At 40.8% G+C, this 27,094-nt stretch overlaps 1 protein-coding gene across 1 annotated transcript in view; it reads left to right on the top strand.

Moving 5' to 3' along the window:
• Positions 1–26,190, top strand: part of IL1RAPL1 (interleukin 1 receptor accessory protein like 1) — a 757,275-nt gene extending 731,085 nt beyond the window's left edge. The window contains exons 8-10 of the mRNA XM_083362907.1: positions 1,373–1,516; positions 23,435–23,605; positions 25,180–26,190. Of these exons, the coding sequence (XP_083219033.1) occupies positions 1,373–1,516; positions 23,435–23,605; positions 25,180–25,898 (1,034 nt within the window). The 3' untranslated portion in view covers positions 25,899–26,190. The remainder of the gene's footprint in view (positions 1–1,372; positions 1,517–23,434; positions 23,606–25,179) is intronic.
• Positions 26,191–27,094: the final 904 nt, after the last annotated feature.

Below are 27,094 nucleotides of genomic sequence, written 5' to 3'. Positions count from 1 at the left end.
GGCAACTGAATGGAGACTTCGATCTTCCATGCTGTTTATAATATTGGTCTTAGGTTGTAAATCAATAAGTTCCAAAGATGTTTAACAAATGAGACTTTTACTCTGAAATGTCTGTACAGTTTGTACGGTAGCTAAGAATGTGTTGTAAATGTCTTGGCTTCCAAGTTGCTCCACTCACAATTGACCAGGAGAAATTCAATTCCTGTGGTCTCATCGCAAGAAACAGAAGGGAGTCATTCCTAGATCTTTTGTCCAGAGACATTTTCTTCTGCTAGAAAACTGTCTCATAGTGGTGATTCCACCACTAGGAGCCGTCTTCAGTTGTGAAGCTGCTTGCAGGGCTATCTGATCCACCAACAGTCTTTACCCAGAAACCGCTGAATACAAGTAGAGTTGTTTGTGTCTGTATTCTTCTATTAAGCTTTTTTTTTTACTCCAGCCATAATCCATTTTTAAAAGGTAAATGCTACACAACTTACTATCCAAGTCAATTTTAACACTCTTAGAACAATACACAATTCTTTATCCTTAGTGAAAATTCAGTATAACATGATACTGAAATAATTTCCAAGAAATCATATTGTTATTGTGGTTATTTCCAGGGAAATGGTCTGGCACTGCAGCTTTATTAGTAGTTTTCCTCTATCATAGAACTTTCAAGCAAACAACCAGAATATAGTTGACCTCAAATGGAAATGTACATGTCTTTACCTGCTTAGAAAATGTGAGGACAATTGCCATTTCCTGACATTATATCAGAAATGACATTACCAAATGATTATTGAAAGCAGATGTAACCACTTTTGCCTAAGCTTCTACTTCTTTGGAAACTAACCCGGCAGTGATTTCAATCAATCATACAATATCCCATGGTACAATGCTACACAAGTAAATGATAATATTTCACCTCTTAATGTCAGGATGTCAAAAATAACAAATTGAGATGATTTTCAACATTTTTTTTAAAAAAGTCAAACCCATTTATGTAGTAGAGGAGAGGTTATGAATTGTATAGCACCAGGGAAGGAGGGATATATTAAAACAAATGTAGCTGATTAAAAAAAGAATGGTAATTTTGTGTTGAGAAAAGGACTGATACTTAGCTTCATCCTATGTGAATGTTGTATGTGATACACCAGGTGCACACCACAAAATTATTAATGCCTACTCTCTCCCTCTTTCTCTCTTTCTCTCTCTCTCTTTTTCTCTCTCCTCTGTGTGTGTGTGTGTGTGTGTGTACCAAGAAATTAGAAAAACTTATTGTTTCTGCATTCAAAAAAACAGATAATTCCTTCTTGCACCAAGATATGATAGTAAATGACTGCTTTTAGTTCAGAATGTGGTTGTTATTAATTTTTATTCTTCTTTTTAGAGCTGATGTATACAGTTGAACTTGCTGGAGGGCTTGGTGCCATTCTGCTGCTACTTGTTTGTTTAGTGACTATTTACAAGTGCTACAAGATAGAAATTATGCTATTCTACAGGAACCATTTTGGTGCAGAAGAACTAGATGGAGGTAAGCAAATATGCTTCAGCATATGCTTTGTTTGAATGTAGAATTTTATTTTAAAAGAGTGAAAAATTCTAATAAAGAGCTGTACTATTTTGAGAGCATATGATCACTAAGGTAAAAATAAATTTATTGATCTTTTTTTCTTGTGAAATTTTAGTGCAACATTTATTGCATCATTCCAACTTCCCAACCTCAGAAACAACTTATCATAAATTCTACTTCTTACTAATCCCATTTTGTTACTTTCTAAAATGCAAGAGTTGTTCGTATCTTTTCCTGTTACTATGAATATTTATGTTCTAGAGTGTCATTTTATATATAGACTAACAATTGTTTATATTCTTAATAATTGCTTTGAAAAATGCTAAAACTATGCTCCTGAATTTACATTTAGTTTTGCCTCTGGGCATACAGTAATTACAGAATTTATTGTACAAAGTTTAGCCTATAAAACCGTTCGTGGGTTTTTGGTTTTATACTCTGTGGCTAAATTACCTTTTTTCTAAGAGTATTAATTTTCAGTAAATCCATTTTAGCCCACTTATGCATTATCCCTCAAATTGCCTGAAAGTGTTTAAAGATATTCAGCCCATTCAACATATTGGACTGAAGTAGGAACTTCAAAAATCTCTTTCACTCTATTTGAGACCTATGATTGACTATCACACTGACACTCATGTCTACAAATCTAGACAATCTGAATTTGATAATATGCTTCAAATTTAGTATGTACAGTTTCTTAGCTCATGCACAAGGTACAAATAATACAATATTTGTAGCAGATGCAGGAGTTTGAGTTTATATGATCCTAATTCCATTTAGTAAATATAGAAATAAGTCAAAACAGAGTGGGGGAGCTTTGTAATAAAATTAGTATTGATCTGCATGATTTTATTTCCTAGTGTGATCTACCGTGAAGGGCTAAAATCAGTCTAGCAAATCTCAGTACAATTCTGCCCAGACTCAGGTTTCTTTATCTGTGAACTGGGCAACAGCTGTTCTTCTTGTTCCTTAAGGTTATTTATTCTTCTGATCACAATGCTAGCTGGTCAGAGAGCTTCCAGAGCCAGGATTGTTGGAGGAACCAAATACAAATTCTCTTGGATGATAGCTGGAATAGTGGTCAATAATATACACATAAGCTGACAGCAAATTCTTTGTGTTTCAGAAGTTTGGAAAAATTAACCCAAGCAGTTTTACCACCATTTGGTCAGTTTAATATTAGCAGACAGACACACAAAAATCTAAAATATATAAAAGCAAATGCCAATTGCTACATGTTTATCTTTACCCATCATGAAAAGTTATTTTTATTTTGTCTGCAATTTGGTTTCATCTACTGATGAATTCAATTAAAAATGATTATTTTTGACATACTATAATTAACCTTAAGTATTTTGTAAAAATTAAAATCCATTCTACAACTGTCATATGTAGACTATCATCTCCTTATATTTTGATGATTGACATGTTGCAAATGATTAAGGATGTTGAAAGGGACAATTAATTTACTATTCAAGCAGTTTTGAATCAGAAAAGTGTTTTAAAAATTTAAGTGTTAGTTTGCTTCTTATATCCCTTTGATAATAATAATAATAATAATAATAATAATAATAATAATAATAATAATAATAATATCAAAATAACAGAAACAAAGGCAGAATATAAGGAAAAACGCCTGGATGATAGATTAAATAGGTGGAAAACCAAAGCTTTGCATAGACAACATTTGAAAAACATTGAAGGAAAATGTGATATGACATGGGCATGGCTTAAGATGGGAACCATCAAGAAAGAAACAGAAGGCTTAATACTGGCTGCTCAAGAACAAGCACTACAAACTAATGCCAGGAAAGCGAAGATACAAAAATCTACTGACAATCCAAATTGCCGACTTTGCAACAACAAAGCTGAAACTGTTTCATATTTAATATGTGAGTGCAGCAAAATCGTGCAAACTGATTACAAAGCTAGACATGACCGAGTTGCTAAACTAATTCACTGGGCATTGTGTAAAAAATACAACTTGCCAGTGTCCGAAAAGTCGTGGGAACACAGGGTGGAAAAAGTTGTTGAGAATGAGAGGGTGAAGATCTTGTGGGACTTCCGAATATAGACAGATCACCATTTGGAACACAACACGCCAGATATCACAGTTGTAGAGAACTGAAGCATACAGCTGATTGATATCACTGTACCAGGAGATGACAGAGTCAAAGAAAAAGAACTGGAAAAAATTACAAAATACCGTGACCTGGCCATGGAAACTGCACGATTATGGATGAAATGTGTAACAGTGATACCCATTGTCATCGGGGCACTGGGAACTATGTCCAAAAACTTTACAAAATACATCAAGAAATTGCAACTTCCTGCAATAACTCCAGCAAAGCTACAAAAAACTGCGCTACTCGGAACATCTTATATTTTAAGGAGATACCTGGTTGATACCTACGATGATGGCAGCAGCCCGTGTCAGTCATTAGTGCCAGTGAATTTGAGTGTTCAGTTGACTGAGTTTCATGTTTTATGAATAAAAGTTTAATAATAATAATAATAATAATAATAATAATAATAATAATAATAATAATAATAATAATAAAGTTGGAAGGGACCTTGGAGGTCATCTAGTCCAACCCCCTGCTCAGGCAGGAAACCCTATACCATTCTGGACAAATGGCTGTCCAGTCTCTTCTTAAAAACTTCCAGTGTTGGAGCATTCACAGCTTCTGGAGGCAGGTTGTTCCACTGGTTAATTGTTCTAGCTGTCAGGTAGTTTCTCCTTAGTTCTAGGTTGCTTCTCTCCTTCATTAGTTTCCATCCATTGCTTCTTGTCCTGCCTTTGGGCGCTTTGGAGAATAGCTTGAGTCCCTCTTCTTTGTGGCAGCCCCTGGGATATTGGAACACTGCTATCATGTCATCCCTAGTCCTTCTCTTCATTAAACTAGACATACCCAATTCGAGCGGCCGTTCCTTATATGTTTTAGTCTCCAGTCCCCTAATCATCTTTGTTGCTCTTCTCTGTACTCTTTCTAGAGTCTCAACATATTTTTTACATCATGGTGACCAAAATTGGATACAGTATTCCAAGTGTGGCCTTACCAAGGCATTGTAAAGTGGTATTAATACTTCACGTGATCTTGATTCTATCCCTCTGTTAATGCAGCCTAGCACTGTGTTGGTATTTTTGGCAGCTGCAGCACACCGCTGGCTCATATTTAAGTGATTGTCCACTAGGAGTCCAAGATCCCTCTCACAGTTACTACTATTGAGCAAGGTACCCCCTGTACTATACCTGTACATTTGGTTTTTTTTTTGCCTAAATGTAGAACCTTACTTTTTTCACAATTGAATTTCATTTTGTTAGATAGCACCTAGTGTTCAAGTCTGTCCAGATGCTCCTGTATCTTAAGCCTATCTTCTGGAGTGTTGGCTGTTCCTGCCAGCTTGGAGTCATCTGCAAATTTGATGAGTTCCCCATTTATCCCTTCGTCCAAATCGTTGATGAAGATGTTGAAGAGCACTGGGCCCAGATCAGAGCCCTGGGGCACCCCACTACATACTTCCCTCCATGTAGATGCAGTTTCATTGAGGACCACATGCTGAGTATGGTTGGTCAGCCAGCTACGAATCCATCTGGTGGTGATTCTGTCTAACACACATTTTTCTATCTTATCAAGTAGAAGGTTGTGATCTACTTTATCAAACACCTTACTGAAGTCCAAGTAAATTATATCCACAGCATTCCTCTGATCCACTAATTTTGTCACTTGGTCAAAGAATGCAATAAGATTTGTCTGGCATGATCTGTTTTTGACAAACCCATGTTGGCTTTTAGTAATGACTTCATTTGCCTCTAGGTGCTCACTGATTTGTTGTTTGATTATCTTTTCCAAAATCTTCCCAGGTATTGAGATCAGGCTGATAGGTCTGTAATTTCCTGGATCCATTTTTTTTCCTTTTTTGAACATGGGAACTACATCAGCTCTTTTCCAATCCTCTGGTAGTTCCCCAGTGCTCCAGGATCTTTGAAAAATATAGTTCAGTGGTTCTGAGATCACATCTGCCAGTTCCTTGAGAACCTTGGGGTGTAATCCATCTGGTCCTGGTGATTTGAACTTGTCTAGACTGGACAGAGGGACACGGTGGCTCAGTGGGTTAGGACGCTGAGCTTGTCGATCAGAAGGTCGGCAGTTTGCCGGGTCGAATCCCGAGTGCCGCGTAGCAGAGTGAGCGCCTGTTACTCGTCCCAGCTTCTGCCAACCTAGCAGTTTGAAAGCACGTAAAAATGCAAGTAGAAAAATAGGGACCACTACGGTGGGAAGGTAACAGCGTTCTGTGCGTCTTTGGCATCTAGTCATGCCGGCCACATGACCACAGAGACGTCCTCGGACAAGCGCTGGCTCTTCGGCTTTGAAACGGAGATGAGCACCGGCCCCTAGAGTTGGAAACGACTAGCACGGATGTGCAGGGGAACCTTTACCTTTACCTTTAGACTGGACAGGTGCTCAATTACCATTTTCTTGCCTATCTTAACTTGTGTTTCTATTCTGTTTTTATGGCACTATTTTTGATAGGTTGGTCTGTTTTTTCCTTTTGTGTAAAGACAGATGCAAAAAATGAGTTAAATATTTCTGCTTTCTCCCTGTTGCTTGTCACCTTCTTGCCACTTTTACCCACTAATGGACCAATCATTTCCTTCACTTTTTTCTTGTTTTTTACATGTTGAAAGAAGCTTTTTTTGTTATTCTTAACTTTGATCGCAAGCCTTAGTTCACTTTGAGCCTTAACTTTCGTCACTTCATCTTTGCAGGCTCGGGCTATTTGCTGATATTCTGACTTAGTTATGTGCCCCTCTTTCCACCTTCTATACTTGTCCTTTTTATCTTTTAATTTGTCAGAGGGTTCTTTTTGCAGCCACGCTGGTTTCTTTTGAGAGCTGTTGTTTTTCCTCTTCGTTTGTATTGGGCTTGACTGGGCTTTTATTATCTCACTTTTCAAAATTTCCCAAGCTTCTTGAGTTGTTTTCCCCTTGAGGATTCTCATCCATGGAATCCTTCCCAAGCCCTCTCTAAGTTTATTGAAATTAGCTTTCTTAAAGTCCAGGACTCTAGTTTGACTGTGTTCTATTGCTTGTGCTTCCATAATGTTGAATTCCAATATTGCATGATCACTTCCTCCCAAGGTTCCTGTGGCTTCAACTCCTTCTATCATTTCATCTCTGTTAGTGAGAATTAGATCCAAAATGGCTAATCCCCTAATTCCCTTCTCTACTTTTTGGGTAACAAAGTTGTCTGCTAGGTTTGTCAGGAATCTGTTTGATCTTCCACTTGGTATGGAGTTTGTCTCCCAGTTGATGTCAGGGTAGTTAAGGTCCCCCATTACTATTGTGATGTGCTTCTTACATACCTTAGTTAGCTCACTAGCAAAAAGTTCATCTATTTCCTCTGTTTGGTTGGGTGGCCTATAGTATATACCTACGGCAATGTCATTTTTTCTCCCTTTTATATTGACCCAAATACATTCAAGTTTACAGTTTTCATCATTGTTGTGCTCTATTTCTGTAGAGATGTAGTTATTCCTTACATAGAAGGCAATTCTACCTCCTCTTTTATTTAGTCTGTTTCTTTTAAATAATTTAAATCCCTCTAGCTGTGACAATGAGTCCTTCATTCAGTTAACACATTATAACAAACCTAATGAATAAACACAACAATTATTTTGTCCTGTTCTTGCTCTTGCAATGCAGCCAAGTACTTTTTGGTTTTTAAATGCCAAGAGCCTAAATATCATTTTTAGCTTTATATTATTTTTACATGATACTATCAAGTTTTTCAGATTAGGCTTATAATTTCAGCACTTGTGAATATTAAAATATTATAATAAATATTATAATAAATAGACCAGTGTGAAACATTTGACAAATATACTAATATGAACAATAGAATGATAGTATAACAAAGTTGGAGTGGACCTTGGAGGTCTTCAAGTCCAATCCCCTCCTCAAGCAGGAAACCCTATACCAGGGGTAGGCAACCTCGGCTCTTTTATGACTCGTGGACTTCAACTCCCAGAATTCCTGAGCTCAGGAATTCTGGGAGTTGAAGTCCGCAAGTCATAAAAGAGCCGAGGTTGCCTACCCTACCTTATACCATTTCAGACAAAACTCTCTTCACTTTATTAAAATACCTGAAGTTTTTCCACACATCTGGCCCACACATCCACAATCATCCTGATTATGTCCACTGCACACAACGTCTCAGAATGCAAAGCTCCTTGTTGAAATTTGTTTAACATTAGCCACTCATTTTTGTAGAGAATGTAGAGAAAAACTAATTATAGATTTGATTTATTGTAACTGTTTGAACACCAGTATAAATATATACCGGTACTTAGTTGCAAAATGAGTTCTTTAATTCATACTTCATCCTTTCTGTTTTTAAATAGAATTCAATACATTCACAAGAGTAATAAAAATAAAATGTGTGATCTACTTTCCATAATGTCACTCCAGTTACTATACCTCTAAATTACATTGTCAAACAAAATAAAAACAATTTGTGGCAAACAAACGTATCCATGTGTTCAACAAACAGCATGATCTTTTGCCTTACATCATCATTAGGGATCAGTTCTGCTTCACAAATTTTAAAATGCTGCCTGTAAGACAGAGATGCCTCTGGCTCTAACTGCCCTTGAAGTGCTGATCATATGTGCACTACTTTTGCTTATGATATTTAAATAATGCTTCCTTCCAAGAACCTGAAGACTGATTCCCTTCCTACAGTTTTTTTTGTTATTGTTGTTGTTGTTGTTTTATCACCAAAACAAGCTGGTGGGATGTAATAGACCTATATGAAGTGAGTGGCTCATGGTTATCCAGAGAGCTCATGGCAATGTTACTAACCTAACTTTTTATAAAAACATTGTGCTTAGGTAGGATCAGGCCTCTGTGGTTTTACTCTTTCCCAATTCTGCTACCTTAGATTCTTTAATTGAGATCTCTGGGGATTTAAACTAGGACTTTTTGCCAATGAACCATTCGCCTGTTGCCTCTATTGGGACAATTACATCTGATTTTCCCTTATGTTAATGTGTATATGACATCTGGTGTATTTACTTGTCATGCTCATGGAGCTTACATCTTTTATGCTTTACTTATAGAGCTGGCGAAAGTACTGCAATTAATTATTGGCTTTCAAGCTGCTGAGAGGAATCTTTCTGCCTTCTCTTAAACAACAGCCAATTTCCATTTATATGAATAAACATTTTATTCATATACATAGTGAAGGCTGTTCCATTACAGCAGATGGGCACTGCCTACCATGTTCCATGCATTCAGTAAACCACCTTATTTATCACTTCTTTGTAAATATCATGTGTTAGATATCATAAGACAACCAGATCTATGCTGTAATACACAGAAAATTCATAGGGTAGCAAAGAAAATTTTAATATCTTTTTTTCCATCTGGTAATAATCTAGGCTTTGCTGCCAATTCAGTAAACCTAAATTGTAGTTTCTGATTCAATATTCCTGTTCTATCTTTATGGAATTCCTCAAACAATAGAGGAAAGCAGAAGTGTGAATCTATTGTTTCTCCCTAAACAGAGGACAATGGAGCAGATGCAGTGGTGGGATTCAGCCAGTTCACACCATTTTGGTAGAACCAGTAGCTATTTTTTTTGTTGACCTTGGTGAACTGGCTGATTCCCTAGCCCAGAATGGCCCACTGGAAGTGCGTGGATGCCACTTCCGGGAGTCCATTATGAGCCAAGGAGGCCTTCCAGAATGGCCTGCCGGAAGTGCATGGATACCACTTTTGGAAGTCTGTTCTGAGCTGGGGAGGCTTCCCATGCCAAGAACGGCCTACTGGAAGTGCATGGATGCCACTTCTGGAAGTCCATTCTGAGCCAGGGTGGCCTCCCAGGCCCAGAACAGCCCACTGGAAGTACATCCAAACACTTCCGATGGGCCATTCTGGACCTTGGATGGCTCCCCAGGTCTCCAGGATCAGAAAAGATTTCTTGAAGTGGCATCCACTCACTTCCAGTGGGCCATTCTGGGCCTGGGAGGCCTCCCTAGCTCAGAACAGACTTCTGGAAGTGGCATCCATGCAGACAACTGGTTGTTCATGTATTCGAATCCCACCACTGAGCAGATGTCATCTCTACCCATGAAGAAATAATGGAGGAAGCAGAGCAGCCACAATGGGAAATTAATAGTCCAACTAATGGACTCATATTAAGCCCATTGACCAATGAAATACTCAAAAGAGCAATTACAACCACTTTAAGCTCAAGCAACTATGTCAGAATGGACGTGGATAGATAGATGCAGTTTCGCCTAGGCTGCTATTGCTGCAACTGATTTTAAATCACATATGACTTGGATTGTTGCTATGCTTCCCTTCTCTTTGAAGTCTTCAGTTACATTCTATCCAGAAAGTGAAGTTTCTTCTGGAAAAGGAGGGAAGTGGGTGGAGTAAATTGAGAAGGAATCAAAATTCCTTCCTTTCCAATCAGTATGACACCTCCCTGGATCCCTTCTGTTATACAGGGCCTAGTTCATCATTTGGTCAGTGATGGCAAAACTTCTGGCCTCGACATGTTAAACGTTCAAACAATATTATCTTGGTTTATGGAGATTCTCAGTCATCCAGGTCATGGTTGTCCCAAAGGTGCTTTTTCACAAGGCAACTGGACTTTCTTTTTTCACTTTGAAGATGTTTCACTTCTCATCCAAGAAGCTTCTTCAGCTCTGAGCAAAAACATCTTCAAAGAGGAAAAAGGAAGTCCAGTTGTCTTGTGAAAAAGCACCTTTGATTCTGCTGGTATGTCACACTCTCCCATCCAGATTTTTTTTAAAAAAAAGCACACTCTCTGCTAGAGAGAAGTTCCCTGAAGATGGGCTCCAGCACAAGTCCAAAAGCTTGGAATACTGAACCTCTGGTCCCAGTGACCAGCCCAGATTGGATCCTGCAACATTATGCTGGGACTCGTACATTTGCCTTCGTTTGCAAAAGAAAAAGAGCAATAAATTAAATTATTTAAATTTATTGTTTAATAAATATATGATTATTTATTGTAAATATTTTTTGAAATACCTATCCAAGGCAGCTCTGGGTTGCAAAAGGTCTGGAAACTTCAGAGAATGCACTTGCATGGTCTCAAAGCCTCCAAAATGAGCAGAAAAGTACTCGGGTGACAAAGTCAGAGCAGGGCTCTCTTGCACAATTTCCAAAGAGTCTGGAGGCCTGGTGTGTCACTAAAAATGTCATGGCACATCACATGACACATGTGTCATAGGTTCGCCATCACCAGTTTAGTTTGTAATCTGTATCCAACCCACAGAATGGCATATGGTAAAGTGGTAAGCTTTATAAAATAACATTTCATTATCTTTGATTCCTTGGACATCTAGATATTGTTTATTCCGTTTGTTTTATTCTCGTGGGTATACGAGTCAGATAAATATCTCACAGAACAGAGAGAATATTTAAAATCTTCATACTTTAGACTGTTTCAGATGAGTTTTAGTCTTTTCTATATCACTCAAGTTGACTTCTAAGAGAATGTTTAGAATTTTCTTCTATAAATATTGCCTTAGCAGAATTTAATTTAAATACATCATGCAGAGGAGAATTATCAAGAATTTTTAAAGTTATTTGATTGGAATTGACCAAATATTTGAAAAGAGATCATTCAGTTTGAAGCTAATTCCATAACATTTCATCTAGTATCTCCATCAGTGTCAAATCTCATTAACAAATGAAATTCAGCAAAAGTATAAGTTGCAACACAATGTTGTTAACATTTTGAAAATGATATACTATTTGTGGAGTATAACTTTTCTGCATCAGTAATATTTTGCAACTTGTAACAGAAGATTTGGAAAATAATTTTAATAAGCTTGTCACATAATTTATTAAACCCCTAAGATTTCTAAAATTTAAGAAAAGGTCATTTAAAATAAAGACATATTTTTTTTAAAAAAATCTATTAATATATACTTCTGTTTCACTAATACAGAAGCTAATATAAATTTTAGCATAATAACTATTATAAGACAAATTTGCTGTGACTGATGATGGGAGCTGAGTTTGGTTAATATTAAGCACTGCAGTGCTTAATATTCCCAGTCCAAAAAAACTCAATCAGAGTTTTTTTATAGACATCTGATAAGGTTTGACTAAGTAGCCATTCTAGGATGGCTAATATGTCAAAATTCAGGTTTTACATTTATATGCCAGCTGCTAAGAGTCTAGTTAATTATTTTTTTGTTTTTCCCTTCTGTATTTCATGTTTTCAGAAACAGGTGTTGTTTTTCTTCCTAGAGTAGAAATTGAAAAAATTGTGTATTCATCACTAAGCTATATTACTGTAATAAAAAGCAGATTTTTCAAATGGCATAATCCAAACCTAAAGCCAAAGTGTAACCATGAAATCGATCACATTTCCATCTGAAGAATCATTGATATAGAAACTTGAGATAGAAGCTTTCATCAAAAAAGATGAGAGAATTCCACAGTTTTTGCTTATGTTTCAATACTCTTTATTTCTTAACTTTGATACTGCAAGAAAATAGGAAAAAATGTATAAAATACTATGAAAGTGTTGGGATCTGCCCCGCTGGCCTTCTTCAGGAAACTACAACTTTTGATGCCATGTGGTTAATTGAAAGAACTTTTAATGAGAAACAGTGATTGCAGTAAGGTTAAGTGGAATCTAACATTCCTGCACAAAGCTATTCTTCCCTCTTTGAAACCCAACTCCCTGACCAGTCCACCAGCAGCCAATACAGTGTTGCAAAGTTGTTTTGAGAATGCTGAGGTACAGGATAGATAACGGGTCATCCTCAGGGTACAGCAATCTTGGAGTCAGGCTGGAACCGGCTGGGAGGGAGTCTGTTCTGTCTCTGAAGACAATCCCCCTCCCTAATTCCCATGCAGTTGCAGCAGAAGTGAAAGCATGCAAAGAATGCTCTCCCAGAGCATCCTCCTCTCCCCGCCACCAGAATGGCAGAACACCCAAAAAGGTGTTGACATGCTGCCAACCCAAAAAAGAGGGATTATACCTGCAGAAGACATGGGAAAGAAAAGAAAATTAGAGCAGTCATTTAGGTTTGTCAGGATATTGATTATGAAAGTTTTTCATTAATCAAGGGGCTCTAACATGTCGATGGTTAACCCACTCATTCTGGCCAGGAGGAAAGTCCTTTTTTGCCACTAAATATTGGAGGTTCCCCCTATGCTTCCAGGAGTCCAAAATCTCCTTCACTTCAAAGTGTTGTTCACCCTCTATTAATAATGGTTCAGGGACCAGGGAAGGAGCTGGCCTAAGGGATGAAGAAACCTTGGGTTTTAGTAAACTGCAATGAAAGACCAGATGGACCCAGCAAAGTGATTTTGGCAAGTCTAATTCCACTGTGATGGGGTTGATAAGGTGTTTGATGGGGAAAGGCCCCACAAACTTAAGTCCCAATTTCTTAGAGGGTTGAACTGACTGTAAATATTGCATGAACAGATAAACACAGTTTCCCATTTTAAAAAGTTTTGGATCAGTTCTCTTTTTTTGTCAGCTTGTGCTTTAAAAGCATCACAAGTTTCAATTGGGGCTTTTCATACAATGGGCCAGGTGTTTTGTAGCTGGGAGACCCATTCCGTGAGGCATGGCACCCCAGGGTCATTAATGGGCAGCTTAGACATAGGCTTGAAGTCTTGACCTGTAGCCACTCAGAAAAGGGTGAAACCAGTACAGCTGTGTACAAAGTTATTGTGTGCCACTTCTGCAAATTGCAAGAGGTCAGTCCAATTATCTTGTTGATAATTAATAAAACATGTAAGGTATTGTTCCAATACTGAGGTTGTTCATTCACACCCCCATTCCTTTGGGGATGATGACTGGAACTAAGGCCTTGGTCAGTACCTAGTAGGTTAATGAATGCTCACCAAAACATGGATGTGAATTGCACCCCCTATCTGAAATGATGCACTGGGGTGCTCTGTGTAGTCTATAAATATGATACAGGAATAGTTTTGCAACACTTCAGACAGATGGGATCTTTTGACAAGGGATAAAATGCACTTGCTTGGAGAATAAATCGGGGTCATCATCAGAGTCATTGTCTGTTAACCCTGGTGGTTGTCTGTTGGGGTCAGAGTTCCTTTGGATCTTTTTGGTGATGGGGTGAATTCCACAACCTCCACTCCTTTCAGCGCCATCTCTTTGTCTCTTGGTTGCACTTTAATGGGCTTCCCCACAGGGACTGGGCTGGTCTTCTTCGCTGGATGGCCGGTTTTGCATTCTGCCACTTGATGCCCCTATTGGCCATAATTCCTAATTCCCTAATTCCTATGTGGTTACAGCAGAAGTGAAACAATGCAAAGAATACTCACCAGAATGGCAAGGGATCCAAAAATGGGACCTGACAGGGCTAAATTCAGAAGAATTAATTTAATTTAATTAATTTATTAATATTTCTATACCGCCCTTCTCCTGAAGGACTCAGGGCGGTGTACAGGGCAAGAATAAAACACAAAGTTACAAAAATTAAAAAGTAATTAAATACATGCCCATAAAAAAAATAAGTACATTAATAAAACCCCAATAAAATGATAATAAAAAACCCCACCAATCCCCCCTCAGGCCAGGCCGGCTTGTTCGAACAGGTATGTTTTCAGATCGCGGCGAAAGGAGCGAAGATCGCCGTCCGGAGCTCAACCGGTAACTGGTTCCATAGCTCCGGGGCGCCCACAGAGAAAGATCTCCCCCTGGGGGCCACCAATCTACATTCTCTGACCGGTGGCACCCTGAGGAGTCCCTCTCTGTGGGAACGCACAGGGCGGAGGGAAGTTGACGCCGGCAGCAGGTGTTCCCTAAGGTACTCCGGACCCCTGCCATGTAGGGCTTTAAACACCATAACTAGTACCTTGAATCTCACCCGGAAGACAACTGGCAACCAATGCAGCTCACGGAGCAGAGGTGTGACATGGGAGTATCGGGAAACTCCCAACACAACTCTCGCGGCTGCATTCTGTGCCAGTTGGAGCTTCCGGGTGGTCCTCAAGGGCAGCCCCATGTAGAGAGCGTTGCAGTAGTCTAGTCGAGAGGTCACGAGCGCGTGAGTGACCGTGCATAGATCATCCCGGCTTAGATAGGGCCGCAACTGGCGCACCAGGCGAACCTGGGCGAAAGCCCCCCTAGTCACAGCTCCTATGTGGTCTTCCAGGGTGAGCCGTGAATCTAGGAGGACTCCCAAGTTGCGAGCCCTATCTACAGGGGGTAATAATTCGCCCCCCATAGCGAGAGGTGGAATGTCCGAATAAACCCGGGATGAAGGTATGCAAAGCCACTCGGTCTTGTCGGGGTTGAGTTGAAGTCTGTTCCTCCCCATCCAGACCCGAACCGCCTCCAGGCAACGGGACATCACGGTGAGGGCATCACTGGGGTGGTTTGGGGTCGAAAAGAAAAGCTGGGTATCATCAGCATACTGATGATACCCAACTCCAAAACCACGAATGATCTCACCCAGCGGTTTCATATAGATGTTGAACAGGAGAGGCGAGAGGACCGACCCCTGAGGAACTCCACAAATGAGAGACCTCGCGGTCGACCTCTGCCCTTCTGCCAACACCGACTGCGAGCGTCTCTGGAGATAGGAGGAGAACCACTGTAAAACCGTGCCTCCCACTCCCAATCCCCCGAGATGCCACAGCAAGATACCATGGTCGATGGTATCGAAAGCCGCTGAGAGGTCTAATAGGACCAGAACAGAGGAATGCCCCCTGTCCCGAGCCCTCCAGAGATCATTCACCAGCGCAACCAATGCCGTCTCCGTGCTGTACCCGGGCCTGAAACCCGATTGGTACGGGTCTAGATAATCCGCTTCATCCAGGACCAGAGGGAGCTGATGTGCCACCACACTCTCAACAACCTTCGCAAGAAAGCGAAGGTTGGAGACAGGACGAAAGTTGTTCAATACAGCTGGGTCCAAGGCAGGCTTCTTGAGGAGAGGCCTCACCACCGCCTCTTTCAAGATGGCGGGGAAGCTGCCCTCACTCAAAGAAGCCGATATAACTGCCTGGAACCAGCTGCGTGTCCTCTCCCGGGCTGCATAGACCAGCCAGGAAGGGCACGGGTCCAATAAACATGTGGTGGTGCTCAGCCTCCCCATGATCCTGTCCAATTCCTCCGGAGTCACAGAATCAAACTCCTCCCAGGTGATATCGACAAGACTCTGCCCAGTCAGAGTCCAGACCGGTCCGAATCCGAGCGATTTTGTCCGACAGATGCTGGTTAAACTCCTCGGCACGACCCTGCAAGGGATCCTCCCTCACCTCCTGATTCAGGAGGGAGCGAGTCACCCTAAACAGGGCGGCCGGGTGATTATCTGCGGACGCGATAAGGGTGGCGAAGTGATTAGACCTCGCCTCCCTTATCGCAGCGAGATAAGACCTAGTATAGGTTCTTAGTCGCAATCGATCGGATTTGGATCGGCTGGATCTCCAACCGCTCTCTAGGCCCCGTCTCCGACGCTTCATCTCCCGGAGCTCCACGGAGAACCATGGGGCTCGACGGGATCTGCACCGGGTCAGGGGCCGCAGGGGTACAACTCGGTCAAGAGCCTCAGTGGCTGCCCTTTCCCAGGCTTCCACTAAGGCGTCTGCCGAGCTGTGAGCAAGGGAGGCATGTGGGGACCCCAGCGCCGCCTGGAACCTCTGGGGATCCATTAAGCATCTGGGGCGGTACCATTTGATAGGTTCCACACACCCACGGCGGGGGGTGGCAAAACGGAAGACCAGCTGCAGGAGATGATGATCGGTCCATGACAGGGGCATAACAATTGGGGAGCCCCCACCAAGATCATCTAACCACCGTCCAGATAAGAAAACTAGGTCAAGGGTGTGGCCTCCCTCATGAGTCGATCATGAAATTACTTGCGTCAGGTCCATGGCTGTCATGGAAGCCATGAACTCCCGAGCCAACTCAGATGATCCTCCCAGAGATGGTAGATTGAAGTCCCCCAAAACTATAAGTTTCGGGAACGCAATCACCAACTCAGAGAGGACATCGAGAAGCTCAGGCAGGGCTGCTGCTGCGTGACTACGCGAAAGGTACACCAGCAGCAAGCCCAACTGCGCACCAGGGCCACATCTCAAAAAGAGAGACTCACACCCGACTATCTGGGGAACGGTGGCCTCCCGTGGGCACAAGGTCTCCCTCATAACAACAGCCACTCCCCCACCCATACCCTGAGCCCGAGGCCGGTGTAGCACCCGGAAACCTGGTGGGCAAAGATCAACCAGAGGAATACCGCCCTCTGGGCCCAACCAAGTTTCCGTGATGCAAGCCAGGTCCGCCTGCTCACCCTCGACCAAGTCACGGACGAGAGGAGCTTTGTTAACGACAGACCTGGCATTCAAGTACACCAGCCGGAGCTCAGGAGGCTGCACATCCTCACTCCCGGGACCTCAGGGTGGAGCCAGAGGGTCGGAGTGCCTCACCGCTTGTAAGCAGCGGAGAGACCTTCCCTGAGATCGATACGGCCCTCTGTTCCTACACCTGCTGCCATTCCCTAACGTTGTGGGAATGGGTAATCCCACAACTGGCCCTGGAGCCCCAGAAGCAACCGACCCCCACTCCTCCCCCCCGCGATCCGCCTCGGCAATGGCCTGAACAGAGGTTGTTGGACTGCCCCCCTCGTCCAAACAACCAAAAGAAGTACCCTCCCTCCTCCCTAACGCCCGAAAAAATTTCGACAAAAAACAAACCAGGGGCCTCTTGTTAGGTTTACGTCGGAGGCCCCTACCCGTGCCCAGCCATCTCTCAGGGTCCCAATAGGTGGGCCCTTCCTCGAGATTGTACTCGGCTGGAAAGGCGGGTCGCCCCCAGGAAGGGGGAGCACCCCTGAGGGCGAGCAAGTCCGTAGAGGAATACCTCAGACAAGGCATAAGAGCAGTCCAGATACAGGCAGTCCATAGTCAATAAGGAGGGTCTAAGCAGAGGACAAATAGGTGTCCCGACCCTCCACCCAGCCACTGCCACTCAGCTGGGTGCACCCCCAGGGCAGGCCAACCACCGTCCTCTCACGACAGTTGCAAGGCCTATTCCTGGGGGGGGTGGTCCGAAACACCCATCCTGGGTATAGCATGTCCCCTAGAGCTCTCACCTCTAGGGGAAGCAGATGTAAGTTCAAGCCACCCTCTCACGGTGGCTAATACCCAGGGAACTCTGAATCCTTTGGGGATGATATGTGGGTGACAATAAGCAACAGTCCGAAGGCAGAAGTATAATAGTATAATAATCCATCGTAGTACGCCATCAAAGTCTGCACTGCTAAATAGCCGAGTCCTCCGTTGCTCTGCCGTTCCAGAAGATTGTTCATGGCCACAACTCCATGGGCCCTCAGTTCTGCAGTCATTGGGGCCTTCCAGATTGTAATCTACTAAGTCTAACTCCTTTAGGTCCAAAAATCCTTTGGCACCGACCAGAATCACAACAGGTGCCACGGAAAGCATAGGTCTTTCAAGGGACCGCTGGGCTCCATTGGGATCCACCGGAGTTAACCGGCTAACCCAGGAACCTTCGAGGCCCCCAGCAGCAGTGAGGGTACCAGGCCATCTGGAACAAGCAAAGCAAACAGGGGAGAAGACAAGTCGGGTGCAGCATCGCCGCTGAGCCACCAAGGCCGCTACCACCGCCAGAGCGCCACTGCAGACGCCGCCGCCATTGCTGCCACCACCAGGACGCCACCGGAACCAAAAATGATCCAGCCATTCCCGCCGCCGATGGAAAACGGGCCGAAAAGGCTCAGGCGGGAGCGGGCGAACGGTCGGGCAAACGATCGAGCAAGCAGACGGTCTAACAAAAGCGGGCCAAAAGCCAGCAATCGATGACAAAGGCGGCCTAGAGCGGCCCGGGAGCAACGCCACCGCCGCTGCCGTCGCCATCACCATCGAAGTGAGCCGAGAGCGCCGTCACCGCCACAGCCGAAGGCAGACCAAGCCAACCACAGAAGCGGCCCGAAACGGCCCGAAAACGCCTCCGCCGAGACCGTAAACAGCCAGGGACCAACCGAAGACGCCGGCTCCGCCACCGCCAAAAACGCCGCCGCCGGCCGCCGAAACCACCAAGCGCCGCCCGAAACGGCCCGGAAAACACCCAAAGCAGTGGGAAGACGCCGCAAACATCCAGTCCGGGAAAGCAGCAGACCAGCAGCAGACCAGCAGACCAGCATTATCCAGCTGCCAATTCGTTGCCATCACTATCACCCCAACACAGAGGGTATGAACACCCCTGGGGGACTCCTGGGACGCCTGATTTCTGGGACTTGCAGAGCTCACCCTAACAGATCCGCCTGCACGTCCGCCATCTTGAATCCAGACATACTGCATGTCTGGCTTATCAAAAATTGTCCATGAATAGGTTTTAAAGGAAAATAATAATAATAATAATAATAATAATAATAATAATAATAATAATAATAATAATAATAATAATAATAATAATAATAATAAATAGTTTGAATTGGGTTTGGAAGCAAAATGAAGTGTTAATACAATTTAACATGTTTTAGTGTAAATGATTTAAAAGATATTCAGATCATGCTGAGTCTCATTAAGACAGTGATGATAATGCAGTTTAAATCCTTCATCATCTAGAGGTGAATTTTACCCAGCACTAAGACAAGAGGAATGGTAAAAGACAAAACCAAGGAAGCAAAAGAAGGATTGGACATGCACACTGGAGAATCTCCAAGAACTTTCAGTAATCCCTGGATTTTATAAATGTTTTGATGGCAATTATCTTAATGAGTTCACAATGTTCAAGATATGCAAACGTTTGCCAACCTAGATTTCTCCAGGAAATTATTTGGGTTTTGAACAGCTTGCTATTTTCAGGCTTCTTTTTTGTATTGCTGTCACCAGTTTATTGATTATGATGGGGTTGTTTTTAATACTAATTATTTTATATTTTATTATAAGTCTATAGTTACTCACTTTTTTATGGTCTCATGTATTGTTTAATTAATAGCTTGTACATTAAAGCCTGTGCACACAAGTAATTGACTTGAAAGAGCTATATATTGTATAGCCTATTTATTACATTCTACCATTCAGGATAGAATACAAAGGTTTAAAGCATAAAAATATTTTAAATCATTGATTTGTTTTGCCTGGCAGTAAGATTGTGTTGTCTGTTAATACTACTGTTTTTGAAGAACACCATCCTACACAGCAATTGTAATCCAAAAATTGTATTATTATTGTGCTTTTAAAATAATATGGAATTTTATAATGATAATGTTGATGATGACGATAATAACAATAATAAAGTTGGAATGGACCTTGTAGGTCATGTAGTCCAACCTCCTGCTCAGGTAGGAAACCCTATACCATTTCAGACAAATGGCTGTCCAGTCTCTTCTTAAAAACTTCCAATATTGGAGGCAGGTTGTTCCACTGATTAATTGTTCTGTCAGAAAATTTCTCCTTAATTCTAGGTTGCTCCTCTCTTTGGTTAGTTTCCATCCATTGCTTCTTGTCCTGCCTTCAGGTGCTTTGGAGAATAGCTTGACTCCCTCTTCTTTGTGGCAGCCCCTGAGACATTGGAACACTGCTATCATGTCACCCCTCACCCTTCTCTTCATTAGATTAGACATGCCCAATTCCAGCAACTGTTCCTTATGTGTTTTAGCCTTCAGTTCCCTGATCATCTTTGTTGCTCTTCTCTGTACTCTTTCTAGAGTCTCAACATCTTTTTTACATCATGGTGACCAAAACTGGATGCAGTATTCCAAGTGTGGCCTTAACAAGGCATTGTAAAGTGGTATTAACACTTCACATGATCTTGATTCTATCCCTCTGTTCATGCAGCTTAGTGCACTGTTGGCTTTTTTGGCAGCTGCAGCACACTGCTGGCTCATATTTAAGTGATTGTCCACTACAACTCCGAGATCCCTCTCACAGTTGCTACTATTGAGCAAGGTACCACCTATACTATACCTGTGATTTTGATTTTTCTTGCCTAAATGTAGATCCTTACTTTTTTCACCATTGAATTTCATTTTGTTAGATAGTGCCCAATGTTCAAGTCTGTCCAGATCCTCCTGTATCTTAAGCCTATCTTCTGGAGTGTTGGCTATTCCTGCCAGTTTGGTGTCGTCTGCAAGATGGCAAGGAAGTAACAGGCAGTAGAGAGAAAGCAGAGCTGCTTAACTTATTCTTTGCATCAGTCTTCATGCATAGAGAAACTATAGCCCAACCTACTAAAAAATTACTGCAAAATAGACTAGAAATAAAAATTAAAATAATCAAGCAAATGGTAAGAGAACACATGTGTGTAAATCACTGGGACCTGACAGATTACTTCCCAGATTTCTGAAGGAGCTGGCAGATGTTATCTCAGAACCATTGTACCATATCTTTCAAAAATCCTGGAGCACTGGGGAACTACCTGAGGATTTGAAAGAGCTGATGTGGTTCCTATCTTCAAAAAAAAGGGGGGAAACAGACCTAGAAAACTACAGACCAATCAGCCAAACATCCATATCTGGGAAGATACTGGGAAAAATAATAAAAAAACAGATCTGCAAACATCTAGAAACAAATAAAGTTATAACCAGAAGTCAGCACAGGTTTTTAAAAACAGATCTTACCAAACCAATCTTATTTCATTCTTTGACAAAGTGACTACATTAGTTGACTAGCAGAATGCAGTGGATATAGTAGACTTAGATTTCAGTAAGGCATTCAACAAAGTAGATCACAACCTACTTCTTGGTTAGCTAGAAAAATGACAGCATCCCCACCAGATGGATTTGTAACTGGCTGACAAACTGAACTCAATGAGTAGTCCTTAATGGCACTACATCTACATGGAGGGAAGAAAACAGTGGGGTAGCACAAGGTTACAGTATATCTTAGACCTAGTACTCTTCAATATCTTCATAAATGCAAGGGAATAGGAGAGTAACTCATCAAATTTGCAGATGACACTAAGCTGGCAGGAATAGCCAACACACCAGAAGACAAACTCAGGATCCAAAAAGTTCTTGACAAACTTGAACAATGGGCTCTATCCAATAAAATGAATTTTAATGTGGACAAAAGCAAGATTTTACACCTATGCAGTAAAAACCAAAGGTACAAGTATAGACTAGGCAAAACCTGGCTGAAAAACAGTAACTCTGAGGGATCTTGGAGTCTGAGTGAACAGTCACTTAAACATGAGCCAACAGTGTGCGGCATCAGCCAAAAAAGCTAATACAATCCTTGGTTGTATAAACAGAAGTAGAGGATCAAAATCATGTGAAGTATTAGTACTACTTTATAAAACCTTAGTAAAACCACACCTGGAATACTGCATCCAGTTTTGGTCACCACATTACAAAAAAGATGTTGAGATTTTGGAAAAAGTGCAAAGAGCAACTAAGATGATTAAAGACCTGGAGACTAAAACATATGAACAATGGTTGCAGGATTTGGCTTTGGTAGTCTAGAGAAAAGAAGGACTAAGGGTGACATGATAACAGTATTCCAGTATTTGAGGGGCTGCTGCCCCAAAGAAGAAGGGGTCAACTTATTTTCCAAAGCACCAGAATAAGAAACAATGGATGGAAACTGATCAAAGAGAGAAGCAACCTGGAATTAAGGAGAAACTTCCTAAAAAGTGAGAGCAATTAACCAGTGGAACAACTTGTCTTCAGAAGTTGTGGGTGCTTCATCACTGGAGGTTTTTAAGAAGAGGCTGGACAGTCAATTGTCTGAGATGGTATAGGATCTCCTGCTTGAGCAGGGGGGTTGGACTAGAAGACTTACAAGGTCTTTTCCAGCGCTATTCTATTTGATAATATAAACAATTGTGGGGAAAATACAGTATTTAAAAACAAAAACATTTCTGGCATGTGTCCCATAAATCGGTTGGTGGAGATCACTCAATCAGTTAAGAGAGGAGGGAGAATGAGAGAGATTCTAACTAATCATGCTTCTGTTGTGGCAGCTACCTATCTTCCTCTCTTTTCATAGAGTTGGTAGTAATGGTTTTGAATGGAGGGGAAATTATTTACTTAACACGTTTCTGTGATGATTTTATCTGGTTTTGGAATAGAAACAGCCTCTCTTTCCCCCCCCCTCCTCCCCTCTTGTTTTCAAAGAAATTTACCAAGGCACGTTGAATTTTTTTCCCCTGTAGTTTCAAATGGGCATGTGTCTGTCACTTTTGATGTTGTCTGTTTGACTACATTTCTTAAGCCCCAAGGCAATAACATACATTAGGATCTTAGTTGCTGAAGCTGCTATGAATATTGCAAATGTTTTATGAAGGCTGTAGGTAGAGAAATGAAGGAAGAATCTAGTTTTCAATTTGAAATGGGAATCTAGTAAAATGGCTTTTTTAATCATGAAAAGATTAAAAAAAAGATTAAAAAGAGAGCCTTGGTGGAGCAGTGGGCTAATGCCTCCTTATGTAACACCAGCTGCCTGCAATTAGTGCAGGTTCGCATCCCAACAGGCTCAAGGTTGACTCAGCCTTCCATCCTTCCAAGGTAGGTAAAATGAGGACCCAGATTGTTGGGGGCAATTAAGCTGACTTTGTAATAATGCCGCTTGGGGGGGGGGCGAAAGCCCTAATAAGCAGGTATATACATAGAATGAAGGCTACTGCTAAGCTTGTAAGCCGCCCTGAGTCTTCGGAGAAGGGGGGGATATAAATGGAATTTTAAAAAATTACTATAGAGAAGATGGAGCACAAGCAGCTACTTACTGATATATGGCCAAATAGAAAAGATGAAAAATAAATAAGAAATATATCAGTATAATATAAATGGAGATATAAATATAGGGACTTAGGTAAATCAATATGAAATAAAATCTATCTTCTTTTTCATCTGTCTCTCTTCTCTGTCCCTTTATATTTACAGATAACAAAGATTATGATGCCTATTTGTCATATACCAAAGTGGATCCTGACCAATGGAATCAGGAAACTGGGGAAGAAGAACGATTTGCTCTTGAGATCTTACCAGATATGCTTGAAAAGCACTATGGGTACAAATTATTCATTCCTGACAGAGATTTAATTCCAACTGGAAGTAAGTTTTTAATCACACACACACATGTACATACACATGCTGTTTAGGTACATTTTAATGTGATACTGTTCTAATGCTGTTTATTATACATTTGATTAAAATAAATAATCAAAGCATATTAATAATAAGTACTACGGTACTAATATTAAAATAATAAGCACTGTATACAATAAGTATATGTATAATATGCTAGCTTTTATTAACATAGGATATATAGTAACAGAATTAAATCTTCTTTGAAAAGTTCATTGCATACCATAGCTAAGTTAACAGCCTAACTAAAAAGTGTCTAGCCTACTTAAAAGTGTCTAAATAAAATTTGTCTTATATCTTCTTGCACGTACAAGAATAACATTTTCCATATATTTTTAACAGCAGTAAAACCAACTGGAGCAACAAATCAGACCAAGTTGTCAGTTTTCTAGAATTGACTATATATTCTAGTTATATTCTAGAATTAGATATATTCTAGAACTAAATTAATATAGTTCTAGAATATACAGAGATTATGCAAGATGTTGTTTGTATGGTTTCCTATGTTACCATTACCACAAACATCCATTGGAGATGAAAAGCTAGCTGAAAGGTCAGCCATAAATAGATTTGTATCCTTTATACCTAATTTGTATTCTTTATTAAGTGGAAATATACTTCTTATTGAAAATATTCAATTGTGAGAGTCCTCTTTGAAGCCTGAAATGATGGAGACTACAAAGAAGTATAGCACACAAAGAGAAAATGTCTTTGGATTAATAGCAACATTCTGTAGCATGACACATTTTCATCAATTGTTTACTCTTAAATATAAACTATTATAGCTATTATATTATATTAAAAGCTTTTTATAGTCATCTTTTTCCATTGACAACTTAGACCAAATTCACCTTTCCTCAATAAAACTGATTTTCTCATAGACACCACCCATTGAAGGTGTACATCAGACAGGCTTCAACAATTCCAGTTAAATAAAGATATCCTTTTTGCCCTTGCAGTTTGCAGAGATATAACATGCAATATTAGTGAAATGATGGAATTAGATTGCATTAGGCTGCCACCAAAGAATCCACTGAGTTATATTCCAGTGGAAAAATAGGCCCATCTGCATGCAATTTTTTTTAAAAAAAATCTGGATAGGACATGTTCTATAAAAACAAATGTGTATTGTAGAAACATTGGCTCTTTTCCTTATGTTTTTTTAAATTAAATTTACCTGGAGTACTGATTTTCCTCTTCCAGGAAGTAAAAAGGAAATATTTCCTTTTATTCTTCCTTCAGAGAAGGTTGCTCTCTATCTGTTTTCCTGAAAAGGGGGGAAAAGACAACTCTGCTAGCAGTTTTTACACACAGCTCCAGAGGGTGCTATTTCTCTTACTATTCCTTTCCTATTCTGAATGGGTTCTCACCTAGGAGCAATACCTCTTTAACAAGAGATGAACATGTGAATAGATCTTTCAAAATTTACATTGAATGCTTTTTAAGACGTAAATTAATAGTACTTATTTAAGATCTGCTTACAGTTCACAGTCCTGGCACAGGGATTTTTTCTGATCTTGAGTTGCTCTTTTGCTTATCAGCCTACATAGAAGACGTGGCAAGATGTGTAGACCAAAGCAAGCGACTGATAATTGTCATGACTCCAAATTATGTGGTCAGAAGAGGTTGGAGCATCTTTGAGTTGGAAACCAGACTTAGGAACATGCTCATTACAGGAGAAATTAAAGTGATCCTCATTGAATGCAATGAACTCCGAGGAATTATGAACTACCAGGAAGTTGAGGCGCTGAAACATACCATCAAGCTTCTAACTGTTATTAAATGGCATGGACCAAAATGCAACAAGTTGAATTCCAAATTCTGGAAACGTTTACAGTATGAAATGCCTTTTAAGAGGATAGAACCTATTACCCACGAGCAGGTTTTAGATGTTAGCGAACAGGGGCCCTTTGGGGAACTGCAGACAGTCTCAGCAATTTCAATGGCTGCTGCCACCTCCACTGCTCTTGCCACTGCCCACCCTGATCTGCGTTCCACTTTTCATAACACATATCATTCACAGATGCGTCAGAAACACTATTATCGAAGCTATGAATACGACGTACCTCCTACTGGCACCCTGCCTCTTACCTCAATAGGTAACCAGCATACTTATTGCAACATCCCAATGACACTTATTAATGGACAGAGGCCACAAACAAAAACTAACCGAGAGCAGAATCCTGATGAGGCTCATACAAACAGTGCAATCCTGCCCCTCTTACCACGGGAAACTAGTATCTCCAGTGTCATTTGGTGACATCAGTGCAAGGGGGAAATCAGCTCCCTTGATCAGAAGCAAGGTCTGCAGTCTGGTGCCTGGAACTACATCCTCGACTGCTGCTGTTAAACATGCATTACAATCTATGAAATATGAGGAAAAACAGGGTCTTGTACATATGGTTTTGCAAATTCCTTTGTAGCATCAGTCTTCCTGTTTTACCCATGTCTTTACCATCCACATGTTGACTTTGTTTTATATGTCATTAAGATTTGTATATTTACATTTTTTTTAAAAAAAGAGAGAGAAATGAAGAGACTGCTGTATAGATAGGAATTTTTTTTCTTCATTAGTATAGTTTGAGTGTGCGTGTGCATTTTAAACATTTTTGGGGAATGCTTGGATAAAACTGCTTTTAATCTAGAAGCAGTATCCATTTTCTAGGTCTGCCTAGGCCAATACCCAGAGTCATGCTTGCAGCAATTCACCATTGTCTGTCTGTGTGTATGTGTGTGCGTATGTGTGCGTGTATGTATGTGCATGCACATGGGTGCCTGTGTGCATGCATGTATATGTGTGAAAACACTTGTACTTGGGAGATCCCCACAAATGTTTCATAATCCTTCATGTTTTTATCACACTGCTACACTCTGCCCTTTTCCCCTCAACTTTTTAAAGCAGCACACTGAGTGAAATTAAAGATGGTCTAATTGTCTAATATTTCACGTAGTAAATAGTTGTGAACAACAACAAAAAAAACCCAGTCTGTATTACTTGCTTCACAATAACCACTATAACCACTATGGAATCTATAGAAAGAATAATAGATTTTTCTGTTTGATTTTATGAGTTGTTTGTATTCATTTTATATAGAAATAACACGCCAACTCTAATTCATTGACTTCCTGGGAAAGTGTTGTATGTGTTGTAATTCCCACTACCTATTTTGTTTGTCTGTTTGCTTGAAATCAATGGTTTTTTTTTCTTCTTTACATTCTTCAAATGAGATTATTGACATCTGCCAAGCAAGTAAGGCAGTAGGCACTGAAGTCCATTAAATCCTGGAGAGATTTCCAATGATGGCTTCCAAACCAAACTAGAATAGAAGGACAATATCAAAAATGGTTTATCACATTGTATTACATAAAATGCTGTCTTTTAAGAAATATGGAACATACTTTTTCAACAAGTTTGAAACATATGTATATTCAAGTTTGGTCATCACCTTTTCTTTT

This window comes from Vipera ursinii (genome assembly GCF_947247035.1).
Source record: "Vipera ursinii genome assembly, chromosome: 4".
NCBI lineage: Eukaryota > Metazoa > Chordata > Lepidosauria > Squamata > Viperidae > Vipera > Vipera ursinii.
Note: the sequence above shows the minus strand (reverse complement) of the source record. Positions and strands in the feature narration are given on the sequence as shown.